This window comes from Silurus aristotelis (assembly GCF_946808225.1).
Source record: "Silurus aristotelis genome assembly, chromosome: 8".
NCBI classification, from domain to species: Eukaryota; Metazoa; Chordata; class Actinopteri; order Siluriformes; family Siluridae; genus Silurus; species Silurus aristotelis.
In genome coordinates this window covers 1,405,959-1,424,293 of record NC_139581.1, presented here as the reverse complement: position 1 = coordinate 1,424,293, position 18,335 = coordinate 1,405,959, and the positions used below count along the sequence as shown (strand labels likewise).

Genomic DNA, 18,335 nt, shown 5'->3' with positions numbered 1-18,335 from the left:
GTTGCCCTTCCATGAACCCCTTCATTATTTGAGGTACCAACAAATAGCCTGGTACAGAAGTTCACTCAGATACTCCGGCGTGAGAGCGTTAAGTGTTTTATACGTCAGTAGTAGTATTTTATAATCAGTGTGAGATGTAATTGAGAGCAGTGTAGATGATTAAAACAGGGCTGATGTGATCATATTTTCTAGATCTAGTGAGGACTCTTGCTGCTGCATTCTGAACTAACTGAAGCTTATTTCTGCACTTACTCCAACACCCAGACAGTAAAGCCTAGGCCTACTTTTGGACACTAAATATTTTATGTTGGTGTAAAAATCTTCGAATGTTTTACATTTGTGTTTAGTTTTTTGTGTGATGATTATTATTATAAATAGCTGCGACTCTGCCATTTATACGGGGTTGGTGTATGGAACTATACCTAGGAGGACTCGCTTCATTTAATGCTAAATATTCATTCGGTTTAATCCACGTTTCTGTCAAACACATTATATTAAACTCCTGGTCGGTAATAATTGCGTTTATAGTTAGCGCTTTTGACGTGAGAGATCTTCATGGATGAGTGCTCATCAACTAAAATTTAACCCCAGGAAAACAGAACTGCTGGTCTTCCCAGGTGATTCATCTTCAGGTCAAGATCTCCAAATAACACTTCATGATTCTCTGCTCTCCCCCTCAGCCACTGCTTGTAACCTTGGTGTAACTATGGACAATGAACTGTCCTTCTTCCCACATGTCACTAATCTGGCTTGTTCCTGTCGATTTCTTCTCTACAACATCCGAAGGATTCAAACATTTCTGTCCCCACAGGCTGCCCAGGTGCTTGTTCAGTGTCTTGTCATTTCAAGACTGGACTACTGCAGCTCTCTGCTGGCAGGTCTTCCCCTGAATGCTATTCGTCCACTGCAAATGATCCAAAACGCAGCTGCACAACTTGTGTTCAATCTGCCCAAGTTCTCCCACACCACCCCACTGCTGCTCCTTCACTGGCTTCCAGTAGCTGCACGTATCAGATTTAAAACACTGATGATGCCTACAAGGCCAAAAATGGACCAGCACCATCATACCTCAGTGACCTCATCACATCTCACACTGCACCACGCTGTCTGAGATCCTCCAGCACTGCTCGACTGGTACCACCTTCTCTAAGAATCAGAGGTAAGTACACTTCAAGGCTCTTCTCTGTTCTGGCACCGAGGTGGTGGAATGAACTTCCCCTAGATGTCCGTACAGCAGAGTCCCCGACTATCTTCAAGCGACGACTGAAGACCTTCATCTTCCTGAAACACTTAAATGAGCACTTTCCAAGTTTGCTTTGTAGAATTCAAGATTTATATTTATATTAAGTTTGTAATCTTGTGTACAGTGTAGATTTATTCATTACTAGAGACTCAAAGCACTTTTGTACTTAGCTCTGGATAAGGGCGTCTGCTAAATGCTGCATATGTAAATGTAAATGTAATATTCAAGGTTTCTTCCTTTTATCATCCCACTACCATTATCTCTGCCTTTTCATTAGGAATAAATGTATTCATTTCATTATAATGGGACATGGAAAGGGAATAAATCTGGATTGAGACGTTTCTCAAGGACAGATGGCTTTTGATGGTCATGGGATGTGTATACTTTTGGAGGTATTGTGTACACATGAAGTGGTGGAGTGTAGCAGCTCCTGAGCTCTGATTGGCTTGACTCTTCCATTCATCGTTTATCAGAGAGCGTATATTAACTGGAGGTCCTCCTGAGAGATTAGAGACAATAAGCTCCTGATATCTCTATTGCACTGTAGGTTTATGTTTCAAGGTCGGCTCATGTCCTCTGGGTGAAAACATACAGCTGTGTGCTCGTGTCCTCCTCGTCCTCATATCAGGCGGAGAGGGTCAGAGTGCACACGCCATCACTACACCGCTACATCTCTGATTGTGCGTGTGGAGACGGAGATAAGTGTGAGATAACCACTCCTGAAATAAAAGCCTTCCACACTGACTAGCCATGTAATTAGAAATCCTGCGGAATGGTTGGACGCCGGACTTTTCTTCTGTGGTTCTAAATGGTTCTTCTGCAAACTGATGAGTTGGAGACACATAATCATATTGGGTGTCTTTGAATGCAGTCGCATTAACTGCGCACCTGTTCCAGCATGACAATGCACAAGGCTCCATTAAGATCTGCTTCACATGGGTTTAAGTGGAAGATCTTTAGTGGCCTGCTAGAGAGATATGACCTCAAGCCCACTGAATCCTACCAATCCTACTATTGTCAAGTCCATTGAGCCAGTTTGAGACCATTAGAAGATGAAGAGACGAAAGGTGTTAGGAAAACAATACTCAAATTAGCCATAGGATTCAAACCATGCACAATCATTAATAAACCATTTAGTGTGTGCTAAAAAAGGTATCCCCACACTGTTTCTCCACCCCCACCAGCATGAAAAGTTTACACCACAATGCAAAAAGGTCCATTATGAATTAGTTTCTTAAATTATAACAGTTTTATTGGTAGAAAAAAATTAAATAGAATTTTATTTTATTTTCAAAGTAAATGTTGCCCCAAAACAGCTCTACATAAATAAATAGATTACTAATATAAACTTTAGATTCATAAATTCCCTATAAGTTTATCCCTAATAAGGAAGCCAGTGTAGACAGTGGTGAGGAAAACAGCTCACTGAGATGATATGAAGAAACTTTAAGGGGGAATCAGACTCAAAACCAAACCCATCCTCATCCTCATCCCCAAATGTCCATTCATTAAAATTAGATCATTGTTGGGGCAGTCGGCGGTTCACTGATGGACCAATGAATGTAAAATCTGTTCATGTCAAACTGCAGTCCTGCTTCATCTAACAGACTGTTTCAATCAATTCCTGTGAAGTTCATTATGCTGAACTTCAGAAGTTCCTCAGACCTGGATAAGGGTAATTTTTCTAATTTTCAGATTTTACCAGTTAAAAACAAACTATACATTTACTTGGAAACTCCGACCCCAGTTTCCAAGTAAAACTGGGATATGCGAAGAACAAAATTTCACTGTGTATAATGTATATGTGACAAATAAAGGCTATTCTATTCTATAAACACTGATCATGTAAAAGTCCACATATATGTTTGTGTTTTGTTTTGCGTCTGTATCAGTGACTGCAGCGGCTTTCCCCGTTCTTATCATGTTCTATGGAGATAGACTTCAGAATGGCACGTTATAAAACACCCCCCCCCCCACACACACACACACACACACACACACACACACATACAGATATATACCTAATTTGAAACACACACATCTTTACACACTAACATTTTTGCTGCTTTAACACACACAAGGACTTTTGTTCGATGTTTTATGACGATGTACAGATTAGCGGAATGACTAACCAGCTGAAACATGATACTAGCTAACTACCACCATAAGTATTGGGACTCCCGGCTTTTCCACCCATATGTGGTTCTTTCCCAAACTTTTATGTCAAAGTTCAAGGCACACAATTGTACAGGGTGACTTTAAAACCTCTTTTGAACAAGGAGACCCAAACCTATTCCTGCATTACAATGCTCCTGTGCACAAAGCCAGTCCTGAATGAATCTCCACAAACCTCTACAAAATCTGGTGGAACATCTTCTCAGAAGAGTGGAGATTATTATAACAATAAATGGGGATTAAATGTGGAATGGGATGTTCAAAAAGCACAGAATCTTATGGTCAGGTGTCCACAAACTTCTAGATAGTTTAGTTTTTCCACTGAGAAACCAACAAAAACCTGTTTTCTACATAAAAGTGCTGCTTTTTGGTAAAGGTGTCCATCTGATCGAAAATGATGAAATTTAGTACAATGATGTTCTAACCAAATTTGGGCCAGTGCTCTATTTGACTTGATGGAGGTAGTGAAGAAGTTTATGGTACATTTTACGGTCCTAACCTTTGAACCTTGTCCTCAAGATTTGAAAAGCTTCACTACTCTTACTAAAAATGATGTCCAGTTCACACCAAATGCCAAAACAAGAAGTGACTGTGTACACACACTCAGACACAAACCTTGGTCAGCATCTTCAGGACCATGAACTGATGCAACACGTTATTTATAACTTGCTAAAGCCGTACAAGTGAATGTAGAACATTTGTAGGTGAGTAGCTCTCTGAGTCTGAGTGCTTGGCCCCCAATAAATTCTACTTGCAGGTTTAATTATGTTTAATAAAAAACTATTTATTTTAAACCTTATGCTTTATTCAAAATCTATTGTTTTGCCATTTTTTTTATTTAAATGTATTATTTTTATTTCGTACCTTTTTAATGCTTCATTGTTATCTTTTGCAGTGGTGGACAGTAAGGAAATTGTCAGAACCCCCATGGCCGTTCCCCCCACCATCCCAGAGGGGGCCATCCCCCCGAGTTTTAAGCACCGTCAGTTCAAAGTGCACTTCACTTCCTTCTTAACCCAGGCTAGCGCTATTAGCTGTTTTATCATTTCCTGTGTATGACCATTGCTTTTCTTTATTATGATTCTCTTTGCCCTTTGAGTGTTTTGGATTTGTTTTGCTTTTGCTGATTGCCTTTTTCGTGAATCAAACCCTCCGCCTGTTTCTCTGCTGTCCTGTGGATTTGTGTTTGTCGGACTTTCATTAAACCGCAAAAAAAAGTCTAATCTGCCTGCATCCAAATCATTGTCACAGAATATTCATGTCAAGAATATAGTAAGTGTTCTGTGACCTGCATCAGTTCAACATCAAGCAGAACATTTAGAGAGGAATAAATGATGAAGAAACTCCAGACTCGAACTCACCACAACACACGTGACGTGACCTCATTTACACGTTTTATTAAAGTAGATGAAAGGAAGGTTTTGTGTTCATGATGATTGTTATAGAAATCAATCAGTGTTTGAGTCTTTAATCTCATTCTATTAATAGATCAGTGTGCTGAGAGTCACATTTGAGTCTTTCCACAGAAACTGAGGTGATTAAGTGAAGAATCTTGTGATAAAAATGATAATAGGAACATTAGAGTTATAATAAATCACTACTTTGGAGACTGAAGTTCATTTGAAGGTAAAGACTTTTGTACTTTTACTCAAATGAAAGTTTAAAGAGACACTTTTACTGGAGTCACATTTTACTGATTGAATCTCCGCTTTATCAACATGGTTTGTGTCCTTCATCCACCTCTGATCTTATTTAAAGCTCTTTGCAGAAATACGTGGTCACAAATGAACTCGCCCGGCCTGATGTTTTCCGTGTTTATCCTCAGAAACTCAGCGGGATTGAAGAGCTGAACTGTTTTATCTCATCTTTCAAGGCCAAATGAGCTTGTGTTAATTATTAAAGCTGATGAAGGTGGCCTTCAAATCACCCTTATCGGGGAGTAGGAGAAGGAAACCTGTTAGACGTGAGTGAGACTGTGATTGTGTTGATGTGTTTATGATTAGAAAAAAAACACAGGCCTGCTTCACTGTTTCCATTTGTCGGAAAATCACTCGGAAAATTTCTTCATTTAGGGACTTTTTGACACTGTGTGATTTTCACATGTGCATTAGATCATCCAGGGTTTACATTCTTTCACAGGACATGAGTGTAAAACCTCCCGAGGTCGTGACCCTATTTGGAACTCGTGACGAGTCATTGTTATTAGCAGAGCATCAGCATTATATCTAAGTAAAGTGCACAGAAGTGATGCTTCACATCACAAAGATCACATGATTGCTCATAATGCACTGCACCAGAATATCTTACGAATGTATAATAAGGAACGCTAGCATAACTTTGGTGTTGGATTAGCGTCACTGTGTCCTCAGTTATTTTTAAAATTAGAGATAAGGGCACTAAAAAAACATTTCAGTTATACCTACTCATCTATTAGCGATTAGCTGGCAGGCTACATTTGTGCAAAGTTATCAGAATCAGAATCAGAATCAGGTTTATTGGCCAAGTGTGTTGACACACACAAGGAATTTGGTTCCAGCTGTTAGTGACTCTCAAAAGTACACCTATAAAACCTATACAAGACAAAACAGACAAGACAAGACAATACAAGACAATACAAGACAATACAAGACAATACAGACAAGACAAGACAAGACAAGAACAGACTATACAAGACAATGCAGACAATGTGAGACAGTATAGACAGTGTGGGTATTAAATAGGGATACAGATCAGTAATGTACATAAAGTGTGGGAGTGCATGGTAGTGTAAATGACAGTATTGTGTGTCAGGTATGATTAGAGAGTTTACTATAAAACTTTGTACAGTAAATAGCAGCAATAGTGTGTGCAACATATACAGATAATGTGGTGAGTGAGAGTTCTGTGCAGTACTTATAGATATGAGCAGGGAATATAATTATGGTCAGTTGTTAGTGAGGCTGATTGCTTGGGGAAAGAAACTGTTCCTGTGTCTGGCAGTTTTGGTGAACAAAGTTCTGTAGCACCTGCCAGAAGGGAGGAGCTGGAAGATGTTGTGTCCAGGGTGCGGAGGGTCAGTAGTGATTTTTTCTGCCCGGTTTCTGGTTCTTGTTTGGTACAAGTCCTGGAGAGTGGGCAGAGGAACACCAATGATTTTTTCTGCTGTTTTAACAGTTTTCTGCAGTCTGTTTCTGTCCTGTTTTGTTGCTGCTCCAAACCAGATGGTGATTGATGAGCACAGGACAGATTCAATGACTGCAGTGTAGAACTGCATCAACAGCTCCTGTGGCAGACTGTACTTCCTTAACTGGCATAGAAAGTACATCCTCTGCTGGGCCTTTTTCAGAATCGAGTTTATGTTGCATTCCCATTTCAGGTCTTGGGAAATGGTAGTGCCCAGAAACTTGAAGTTCTCCACAGATGACACAGGGATGTTGGATATTGTGAGGGGAAGTGGTGTTGAAGGGTGTTTCCTAAAGTCCACTATCATCTCCACAGTTTTGAGTGTGTTTAGCTCAAGGTTGTTCTGACTGCACCATAACACCAACTGCTTCACCTCCTGCTCATATGCAGACTCGTCACCATCTTGGATGAGTCCGATGAGCGTGGTGTCATCTGCAAATTTCAGGAGTTTGACAGTTGGGTCACTTGATATGCAGTCATTTGTATAAAGGGAGAATAGCAGTGGGGAAAGGACACATCCCTGAGGAGCACCAGTGCTGACTGTCCGAATACTGGAGGTAACATCTCCCAGTCTCACCTGTTGTTTTCTGCCTGTCAGGAAGCTGGTGATCCATTGACAGGTGGCAGGGTGTATAGTGAGGTTTAGGAGTTTGGACTGGAGAATACCTGGAATTATTGTATTAAAAGCCGAACTAAAGTCAACAAAAAGAATCCGGGCATATGTTATATGCTAATATTTCAGGAACTCCTCAGCATGATAGCGAACTCTGGATTATGTCATCATACATACAATAATGTTCAGTGGAACATCTAGCAAAACTCAGCGCTAATAATGAAGAGAAAACATTCAAGATTCTTCATTCATTATGAAGAATATTTGATATTTTATAAGCATTACAATTTGCGATTGCACCTGGTAGAACTTTTCAGCTCAGAGAGAAGCTGGTGAGGCCTCGGTCCTTCAATGCTTTAAAGATCATGTCTGAATATGGGAGAAACAGGTTCCGGTGAGGTTTTCCAACTGTTCCACTCTGCTATTAAACCCAGATCAGTGGAGTAGTGCAATGATGGCTGACATTTTGCAGGTTTTTTCTATCGACTCACAGGATCTCTGATGCTTCATTGAGCTCTGGAGTGACATTCTGGCTCTCTTTCTACCAAAGCATCAAATTCTCCTCTGAGTCCATCCCATTTCTCTGGATCATGTTTCAGATGTTTTGATACTATCAAGTCGTGAAGTCAATCGGATTGGATTAGACCTGAAGCAGTTCAGTGCAAGTCCTACACTGAGGAGATAATTCCATTGGTTCCACTTTGACATGAAGCCCAGATCAGGAATGTTCCAATGATAGTTGACCTTCCACAACTTTCTCCCAGCTTCACACATGCTCCCTGGAGCTACACAGTAATGAGATTTTGGCCACCTCTCTCCTCACCAAGCCCATTTCTCCTTCGATTGTTCAGCTCTATGAAGAGTCTTGGTTCCCACAATGTTAGAATGATGGATGGCACAGTGCTCTCAAGAACCTTCTATGCAGCAAAAATGTATTTGCCTTCAATATGGGCCTCAAACACAATTCTGTCTCTGATCTCTGCAGTCAGTTCATTTGACTTTGACCTCTTGGCTTAGTTTCTGCTCTGATCTGCATTTTGCCAGCTGTGTATCTTTCAAATCATTTGACTTTGATACTCCAAAGTGTAGAAACATCAAAAAAAATATCCAATTAAATCAGATTTAAGCATTCAAAGGAGAAGATGAGGCTTGGTGAAGAGAGAGGTGAACAAGAACCCAGTGGTTACTCTGCTGGAGCTCCAGTGATCAGGAGTGAAGATTGGAGCACGTTTGATCACTGGAACATGATCTGAGTTTTATAGCAGAGTGGAACAGAGTGTTTTTTGCATCTCCACATAAAGTACGATCTCCTGAGTGTCACCAGAGTGAACATCAGGTTATGGTCCCTTTCTCCTCACCTTCGCTCACCTGAGCTAAATCTCAAGCATCACAGTTACATTTGTCTTTTTTTCTTGATAAACAGATGTGCAGTCATTCCAAGTCTGTTTTTTAGACAGACGTTCCAGTTTGATGTGTTTGCAAGACATATGTTGCTCTGTGTTGCAGTTTGAGACAGATGTTGTGTCATAATTTGTAAACAACACAGATGTTTTGGTGTGACGTGTTAATGACAGATGTTGCAGCGTCATGCAGTTTGTGAGACAATTGTTGCGGTGTGATGAGACAGATGTGTTTATCAGACAGATGTTACAGCGTGATGCAGTCTATGAGACAGATGTTTCAGTATGATGTGTTCAATCGGACAGATGTTGCAGTATGATGCTGTTTATAACACAGATGTTGCTGTTTAATAGTGTTATGAGCCAGATGTTGTTATTCAATGAGTTTAGGAGACAGATGTTGCCACGTAACACGTTTATGTGCCAGTGTGATGTGCGATTGATGAGACAGATTTCACAGTGAAGGAACTGTAACTCGCAGTAACCCTTTATCCTAATGTGCCCTGAGCACGCTGAGGTTACTCCGGTTCACCAGACTCACGAAATATTTGCTCAGTTCCTTTTTTTATTTTTAGTGTCCTGTTCTTACATTTGTTTTATTTAATATATAACAGTAGATTGTGCCAGTGGTTAATGAGACACAACACAAAGTAACACAACAAAGAGACTTACACACAGGACAACATAAAGTGCACATGTTAACGTGTGCAATGACAGTGACCATGCAATGAGTATAACGTGTGTGTGTGTGTGTGTGTGTGTGTGTGTGTGTGTGTGTGTGTGTGTGTGTGTGTGTGCGTGTGTGTGTGTAAAGATCAGTCCAGACTTATTATGTTAAGAAGTCTTGTCAGAAGAAACTGTAACCCAGTATGGACATGAGGCCTTGAATGCTACAGTGTGTGTGTGTGTGTGTGTGTGTGTGTGTGTGTGTGTGTGTGTGTGTGTGTGTGTGTGTGTGTGTGTGTATATGTGTGTGGTCAGTCACAATGTTGGTGGCATTGCGGATGCAGCCTGTGGTGTAAATGTCCAAGATGGAGAGAAGAGAAACCTTGCTGATCTTCTCAGCCGTCCTCACACACTTCTGTTGGGTCTTGTGATCTGAGTCTCAGGCAGTGATGCAGCTGCTGACCATACTCTCCATAGCCCTTTTGTAGAACTTGTTAAGGATGGTTTCCTCAGCCCTCTCAGGAAACTGCTGAGCTTTCTTGTTTAAAAAGCTAGTGTAGAGGGACCAGGTGACCACCAAGGAATTTGGTGTTTTTGATGATCTCCTCAGAGGAGCCACTGATAATTCCTCAATATTAAGTAAGGAAAAGATCCCAGTGTTAGGAGACTCATATACCTTCTACAGAGCAACTGATCAAATGTATTGTTGGATTTCTGAAGTGAAATAAATCAAGTGACTTTCCCTCCATACTTCAGTGATTTTTGGTAACACATGTTTCATGTGGGTCAGTCTGTGGTCATGAGAGCCTCAGATTCCTGTTCCTGGTTGACAGGAGAGGAACCTAATGTGGCCTCCTCTTTTTGTAGCTTATCCAACTCAAGGTTCTGCTGATCACACTTGTAAATCGTGATTATTTGAGTTCTTATAGATTGAGTCTGCTCACACTCTCCTGCATGATGCAGTTTGCCACGTGTGTAAATCACAGCAGACCAGTAATAAAATTCTAAATCTAAGGGAATTCGTCAAATCAGAGCGATCACACATTTGCAGAGTTCTGGTGTGTGATGTGAACATGACTAAAACATTAACCACACCTGCATCATCCTGCTGCAATGTTACGTAACTGAACATACACAAATGTTTGTAACACAATAGACACAGAGTGTTTTGTGCTTGCTCAGATGTTTCTAACTGAACAATCCATGAAAAAACATGACAACCAGACCCTCGGGGGGCTACAGGTCTACCTGGATTATTTTAAACCAATAGTTTACTCATAGTGTTATTTATTTCATTAATGTTTTCAATAAAAATGTGCAGGCCTTTAATCATGTGTATGTTCATGTCAGTTACAAAAAAAAGGATCATTCACAAACCAAAAGACCTTGAATCTATTTCCCAACTCAGCAGCAGTGTTACCAAAGTGCAGACGGCTAACACTCGGGTGGAGTTGCCATGGACTCTGTTCAAGGCCACACACTGATTTCCTAGAGGTCTGCATTGGTTTCTTAGAGACCTGATAAAAATGTGTAGGTTGTAATTTTGCAGCTTATGATCGGTTCTGTGCATACAGATTCAACAACGTCAGAGCATGGGGGTGGGGGGGGGGTGGTCCGTCGTTGGAGCGTATAAAAGCAGGAGGAGTGTATGGAGAACACACACACACACACACACACTCGGATCCTATCCTCTGCTGTTTGTTACAAAGCTGCAGACATGGTCATCAGTGTCGCACTCATCTGGGCCGTGGTGGTGGGACTCTGCTGCTGCCTGTGGCTTGTACTGGGAATCCGTAGGAGGTAAGTGAATAAAAATAATCACAACAATTATAAGAAGAAAACATTGGGTGATAGATACACTGATGATGATGATGATGATGATGATGATGATGCAAGATGGATTTGAACCTACAATTTTAGGAAATGATTTGTTCATTCAGACTTTCTCTCTCTGAATTCTCACTTCCTCACAGGCATGTGTATTTGTAATATTATTTTTCCCACCAAAAATAAAACATTCACAACGTTCTACACTTGTTCATTTTCTTTTCCATTTACTGAATCAGAGATTAAAAAGGATGGGAGTCCTAGGCACAAATATGCACTCAAAAAATGATTAGATTACTATTATATATTATTATTAGATTTAAAAATTATTTATTACATAAATATTAGAGGCGGCACTGAACCCAGCAGCTTTTAAGAAAAATTATCCAGGTGTCTTAGAAATGACTCTTTAATTAGAAGGTTCTTATAATTGATAAGATTTTCAGGAGTTTTTTTTCTATCAGATATCATCAGATGTATGTTTCTGTAATGACAATATCTGCCAAAATGAATCTTTGTGTTCTGTGGCCGATTCTGTATTGAAAAGAACGACACTAGTTTTTGGTGTTTCTCGCTTTTTGAGTTTATTCACAATGTATTAAATTCTACATCTGCAGTCCTTTTCACTACTTTTTTGGTCACTAAATGTCATGTAGCCTAAGATTTCCGTTTGTTGTGTGTTTCAGACAGCCAGGAGAACCCCCAGTAGAGAATGGCTGGATCCCCTACATGGGCTGTGCTCTTCAATTCGGCGCCAACCCTTTGGAATTCCTTCGTAGCAGGCAAAAGAAATATGGCCACATTTTCACATGTAAGATCGCTGGACAATTTGTCCACTTCCTCTGCGACCCATTCTCTTATCACTCCGTTATCCGTCAAGGGAGACACCTGGACTGGAAAAAATTTCACTTTGCAGCATCTGTCAAGGTAAAAAAACTACAAAATCTAGAGAAGAATATTAAAGTAGATTTGTGCAAACTTGATCTGATTTCATTCTTAAACCTGTTCTCCGCAGGCATTTGGTCATGAAAGCATGGACCCGAGTCATGGTTACACGACAGAGAACCTTCACCAGACCTTCCTGAAGACTCTGCAAGGCGGTGCTCTTCCCTCTCTCATTGAAAACATGATGGAGAACCTGCAGAGTGTCATGCTGCAGTCCAACATGCTGAAATCCAGCAGCTCTGAATGGGAAGTTGATGGTATATTTGCATTCTGCTACAAGGTCATGTTTGAGTCTGGCTACCTCACGCTGTTCGGAAAGGAGCTGGATGGAGACAAGACCACTGCACGTCAGCAGGCCCAGAAAGCTCTTGTCCTCAATGCTTTGGAAAATTACAAAGAGTTTGACAAGATTTTCCCAGCACTCGTCGCAGGTCTCCCCATCCACGTGTTCAAGAGCGGCTACAGCGCACGCGAGAACCTCGCCAAGACCATGCTGCACGAGAACCTCAGCAAGCGCACCAAGATTTCTGACCTCATATCTCTCCGAATGCAGCTCAACGACTCGTTATCAAGCTTCAACGAGCTGAGCAAAGCCAGGACTCACGTGGCTATTCTGTGGGCATCACAAGCAAACACCTTACCTGCAACCTTCTGGACTCTCTTTTACCTGATCAGGTAACATTTCTGTCAGTTGCTCTTCTCCAAACACAGCAAACACTGCTGATTGCGATCAGGGTTATCAGTAGATTCTACAGACAGTGGTCAAGGTTAATTGATGGCTCTTGGCAAATATCTTCACTGTACCTGGTCATTATCCAGAAATCTTATCTACAGCTCTAATCATCTAGCGGTGACCCAGATAGCTCAAATACGTCATCGATTGCATGTTCACAATGTTACAACTCCTTGATGTCCTTCCAACAATTTAATCAATGATTGTTGACTTCGTCCTCTCTAAAGACAACCTTAACGCTTTTCTTTGGGAAAAAATCATATCTAGACATATTCAGTTTACCTCCGGGAGAGTTTTGGAGTTGAGTACAGGAGGAAAAATGCTGTTGCATAGTAATGTTGAAGATATTCTTTCATTCCTCTAAAGATCTTAAGCAATACAATCAATCCTCAAGATGCCTTGACCTGATTAGTGTTGATTCAGTTGAACCTTATCTTTGTCTCTTTTTTTTATTTTTTTTATCATAGATGTCCAGAAGCTTTGAAGGCAGCATCTGAGGAAGTGAAGAAGGTCTTTGACAGTTCCAACCAGAAAGTTGATCCGAAAGATCCTCGCCTCACCCTAACCAGGGAGCAGTTAGACAACATGCCAGTTCTCGGTACATCCTTTTCCAAATTTGTAAAGAATTCTATGTTATTGTGTTGATGAGTGTGTGACGCGTTACTCCTGGTTTCTGCATCTACAGACAGCGTAATAAAGGAAGCCATGAGGTTGTCCAGTGCCTCTCTGAATGTCCGCGTGGCTAAAGCTGATTTCTTGCTTCATCTGGACAACAAGGAATCGTACCTGATCCGTAAGGATGATGTCTTAGCGCTGTATCCCCAGATGCTTCATTTTGATCCAGAGATCTTTGAGGATCCACTGGTGGGTGCAGATCAAATCGTCCAATTTGCATATTTTTATTTATTTATTTATTTTTATGATCATCCAATCAGCATTAAAGTTATTGTTTTATTATCATTTCCATTTCCATATTTTCGCATTTGGCAGACGCCCTTATCCAGAAACACTTACAAAAGGGCATTGAAGTGCTTATTCATTGGTTTCCAAGCCACTTGGAAATAAATTGATTGTGCGTATGACCTCCATAACCTTCTTCCCTTCCAGACGTACAAGCACGACCGATTCCTGGATGAAAACGGACAGGAGAAGACATGTTTCTACCGAGGAGGGCGTAGACTTCGTTATTACTACATGCCGTTCGGCTCCGGAGTCACCAAATGTCCAGGACGCTTTTTCGCCGTTCACGAGATTAAACAGTTGCTGTCTCTGGTGCTCTCCTACTTTGACATGGAGCTTCTGGATCCTGGAGTGAAAGTTCCTCCTTTGGATCAGTCGCGGGCCGGCCTCGGCATTTTACAGCCCACGTACGACGTGGACTTCAAGTACCGCCTCAAACAGCAATAGGAACTTCATGTTATCTTTGTATTTAATGTAAATAGTGTATATTTTTATTACTAGAAATAAAAGAGATGTTGTCTCTTGAATACTGGTTGAGAAAAGCTTTGGAAAAAAACTGTGACAGTTAAATATGTTTGTATATAAAAAAAAAAAACACTAATCTGATCACAGATGTACTGAAAATTCAAAACACACCTTATATCTTCACTTTACTTCTCTCACATGTATACAATACACTCTGTTTTCAATGATTTCACCTCTGTGCCGATATTAAAGACTTTGGTTGTGAGCTGAACAATAACTGATCAGGTTGGTGCTGTAAGACGTCTCTCCTGACTGTGTGAATTAGCCGAGAGTTTCTACTCTAGATCTCTTAATCGAAATCTTATTGTGTTTATAGATCTACAGAGAGAGAGATGATCTTTTTAGATGATTTGTTTAATATTTTAGACGGATCATTTTCACATTTCCTGTTATCAAATACTTTTGATTCAGTTTAATTCATTTCTTTTCTATAATACTGGTTAGTACTTCAGCCCGTATAAATACACTATTATAAACTAAAGTCAGATTTACACCTGATTTTTTCAAAACATACAGTGAGTGACTTTTCTCCAAACTGTTGGAGACACAGAATTGTATTGATTCTAAATGAATCTCCACAAAATCTATTGGAAGCATAATACTGCAAAATACTGTAATAAGTATTAAACACAACAGCATCTAAAACATGAACCTCAGCAGGAGGAAATCATCCCCATCAGCCGACAGAGGCACTGAATAAAATGTCCTGTGACTGATTCATACTGAACAGCTTACACATTACATTCAGGATCAGGATCAGTACAAACAAAGTAGCAAATATTCAGAGATGTTAAAAGTCCACACATCCTTCACTCAGGAGAAGTGCAGATACTGAGGTTTTAAAAGATTCTGGTAAAAGTTGATGTTCTGACTGCACTTTTTCACTCAGGCTACAGTAAAGAAGTTTGGGCTCCGACATGTTCCTCAGTAAAAACTAGTGATTATTACTACCTGTTTTAGTGTCACGCTGGAACTGAACCTCACATCAGATTAATATACCAAAAAAATTCAAATGTTGTTCTCTAATGAATGTATAAGACTGAAGAACCACCATGTAGAACACCAGCAGAGAAAAGATGATGATGATGATCATGTGATCAGGAATGTCTCTGTTCTCACTCATGTTCTTATTACTGACTCCCTCTGTCTCATCCACGTTAACCCCAGACTTCTTACTGCCTTCTGCCTGCTCACTGTGAGCTTCAGAAACTAGTCTACATCTGTGGTGTGAGAGACAGAAGATGATCCACCAGTGGATTGAAAAAGCAGCACAATGACAGGAAACATGTTGATGTGCTGAAAACAATGAGAAGAAAAATATTGATAATTAATTTATATCAATTAAAACTAAAGTAATGAGTCTGTTTTTAAAATGTAAGAAAGTACAGATATTTGGGATTTGGTGAGATACTATACCACTACACTAATTAAATGACAGGTTCTTTGTCAAGGTGTATGGTTCTGAGAAGAACCTTGATCATCCATGGAATCTTTCCATTGCACAAAAGGTTTTAGTCTAAAAAAGGTTCTTTATATTCAATAATCTCAAATGCTATAAAATCTGATCTAATCCAATTTCTGGACTGAATACTGCAGTCACTATTTGATTCTTTTGTAACATCTAGATTAGACTACTGTAACGCTTTACTGTCTGGGTGTTGGAGTAAGTGCAGAAATAAGCTTCAGTTAGTTCAGAATGCAGCAGCAAGAGTCCTCACTAGATCTAGAAAATATGATCACATCAGCCCTGTTTTAATCATCTACACTGCTCCCAATTACATCTCACACTGATTATAAAATACTACTACTGACGTATAAAACACTTAACGCTCTCACGCCGCAGTATCTGAGTGAACTTCTGTACCAGGATGATCCTCCACGCCTACTTAGATCAAAAGGTGCAGGATATTTGTTGGTACAGTAAAACCCTATTGTATAAGAAACTAATAATACGAGCAAACGAAGATACGAGAGACCTTGCTCACAAAATCTTACCCTATTTTGCACATATTGAAATCTCAGTCTGCTTTGAGATCTTTGCCTGGGAGAGACCTTGCTGATGCAGTAGAAGTACCTTGTCTTGTCTGGTTGCCGTGCTCAATTTTGTCTACCACACCCTCACCTTAGTAGCAGAGTTTGGTTGGTTGTTCCTCACCCAGTTTGAAGCTCCTACACAGCAGTTTCTGTTTCAGGTACTGACTGTTTCACTCTTCATAATATAATATATATAATTGGTAAATCATTTACCTGATCATACACACCTGATCATACACACCTGATCATACACCTGATCATACACACCTGATCATACACGCCTGATCATACACACCTGATCATACACCTGATCATACACACCTGATCATACACGCCTGATCATACACACCTGATCATACACACCTGATCATACACACCTGATCATACACACCTGATCATACACCTGATCATACACGCCTGATCATACACCTGATCATACACACCTGATCATACACACCTGATCATACACACCTGATCATACACACCTGATCATACACACCTGATCATACACACCTGATCATACACACCTGATCATACACACCTGATCATACACACCTGATCATACACACCTGGTCATACACACCTGATCATACACACCTGATCATACACCTGATCATACACGCCTGATCATACACGCCTGATCATACACCTGATCATACACACCTGATCATACACACCTGATCATACACCTGATCATACACACCTGATCATACACACCTGATCATACACACCTGATCATACACACCTGATCATACACACCTGATCATACACCTGATCATACACCTGATCATACACACCTGATCATACACACCTGATCATACACCTGATCATACACACCTGATCATACACACCTGATCATACACCTGATCATACACACCTGATCATACACCTGATCATACACACCTGATCATACACGCCTGATCATACACCTGATCATACACACCTGATCATACACACCTGATCATACACCTGATCATACACACCTGATCATACACACCTGATCATACACACCTGATCATACACCTGATCATACACACCTGATCATACACACCTGATCATACACGCCTGATCATACACGCCTGATCATACACACCTGATCATACACACCTGATCATACACCTGATCATACACACCTGATCATACACACCTGATCATACACCTGATCATACACGCCTGATCATACACGCCTGATCATACACACCTGATCATACACCTGATCATACACGCCTGATCATACACACCTGATCATACACCTGATCATACACGCCTGATCATACACGCCTGATCATACACACCTGATCATACACCTGATCATACACGCCTGATCATACACCTGATCATACACACCTGATCATACACACCTGATCATACACCTGATCATACACGCCTGATCATACACACCTGATCATACACCTGATCATACACGCCTGATCATACACACCTGATCATACACACCTGATCATACACACCTGATCATACACACCTGATCATACACACCTGATCATACACCTGATCATACACACCTGATCATACACACCTGATCATACACGCCTGATCATACACGCCTGATCATACACGCCTGATCATACACGCCTGATCATACACCTGATCATACACACCTGATCATACACACCTGATCATACACACCTGATCATAGACACCTGATCATACACCTGATCATACACGCCTGATCATACACACCTGATCATACACACCTGATCATACACCTGATCATACACACCTGATCATACACACCTGATCATACACCTGATCATACACACCTGATCATACACACCTGATCATACACCTGATCATACACACCTGATCATACACACCTGATCATACACACCTGATCATACACACCTGATCATACACCTGATCATACACACCTGATCATACACACCTGATCATACACGCCTGATCATACACCTGATCATACACACCTGATCATACACACCTGATCATACACACCTGATCATACACACCTGATCATACACACCTGATCATACACCTGATCATACACACCTGATCATGCACGCCTGATCATACACA

General features: G+C 40.6%; 1 protein-coding gene across 1 annotated transcript; it reads left to right on the top strand.

The window, feature by feature from the left end:
* The first annotated feature begins 10,904 nt into the window (after positions 1-10,904).
* cyp7a1 (cytochrome P450, family 7, subfamily A, polypeptide 1) lies at positions 10,905-14,653 on the top strand. Its single transcript, XM_083547993.1, has 6 exons — positions 10,905-11,059; positions 11,773-12,013; positions 12,102-12,706; positions 13,232-13,362; positions 13,450-13,628; positions 13,872-14,653. The coding sequence occupies exons 1-6, from the start codon at positions 10,908-10,910 to the stop codon at positions 14,169-14,171; spliced, it is 1,608 nt and encodes a 535-aa protein (XP_083404119.1). The 5' UTR covers positions 10,905-10,907; the 3' UTR covers positions 14,172-14,653.
* Positions 14,654-18,335: the final 3,682 nt, after the last annotated feature.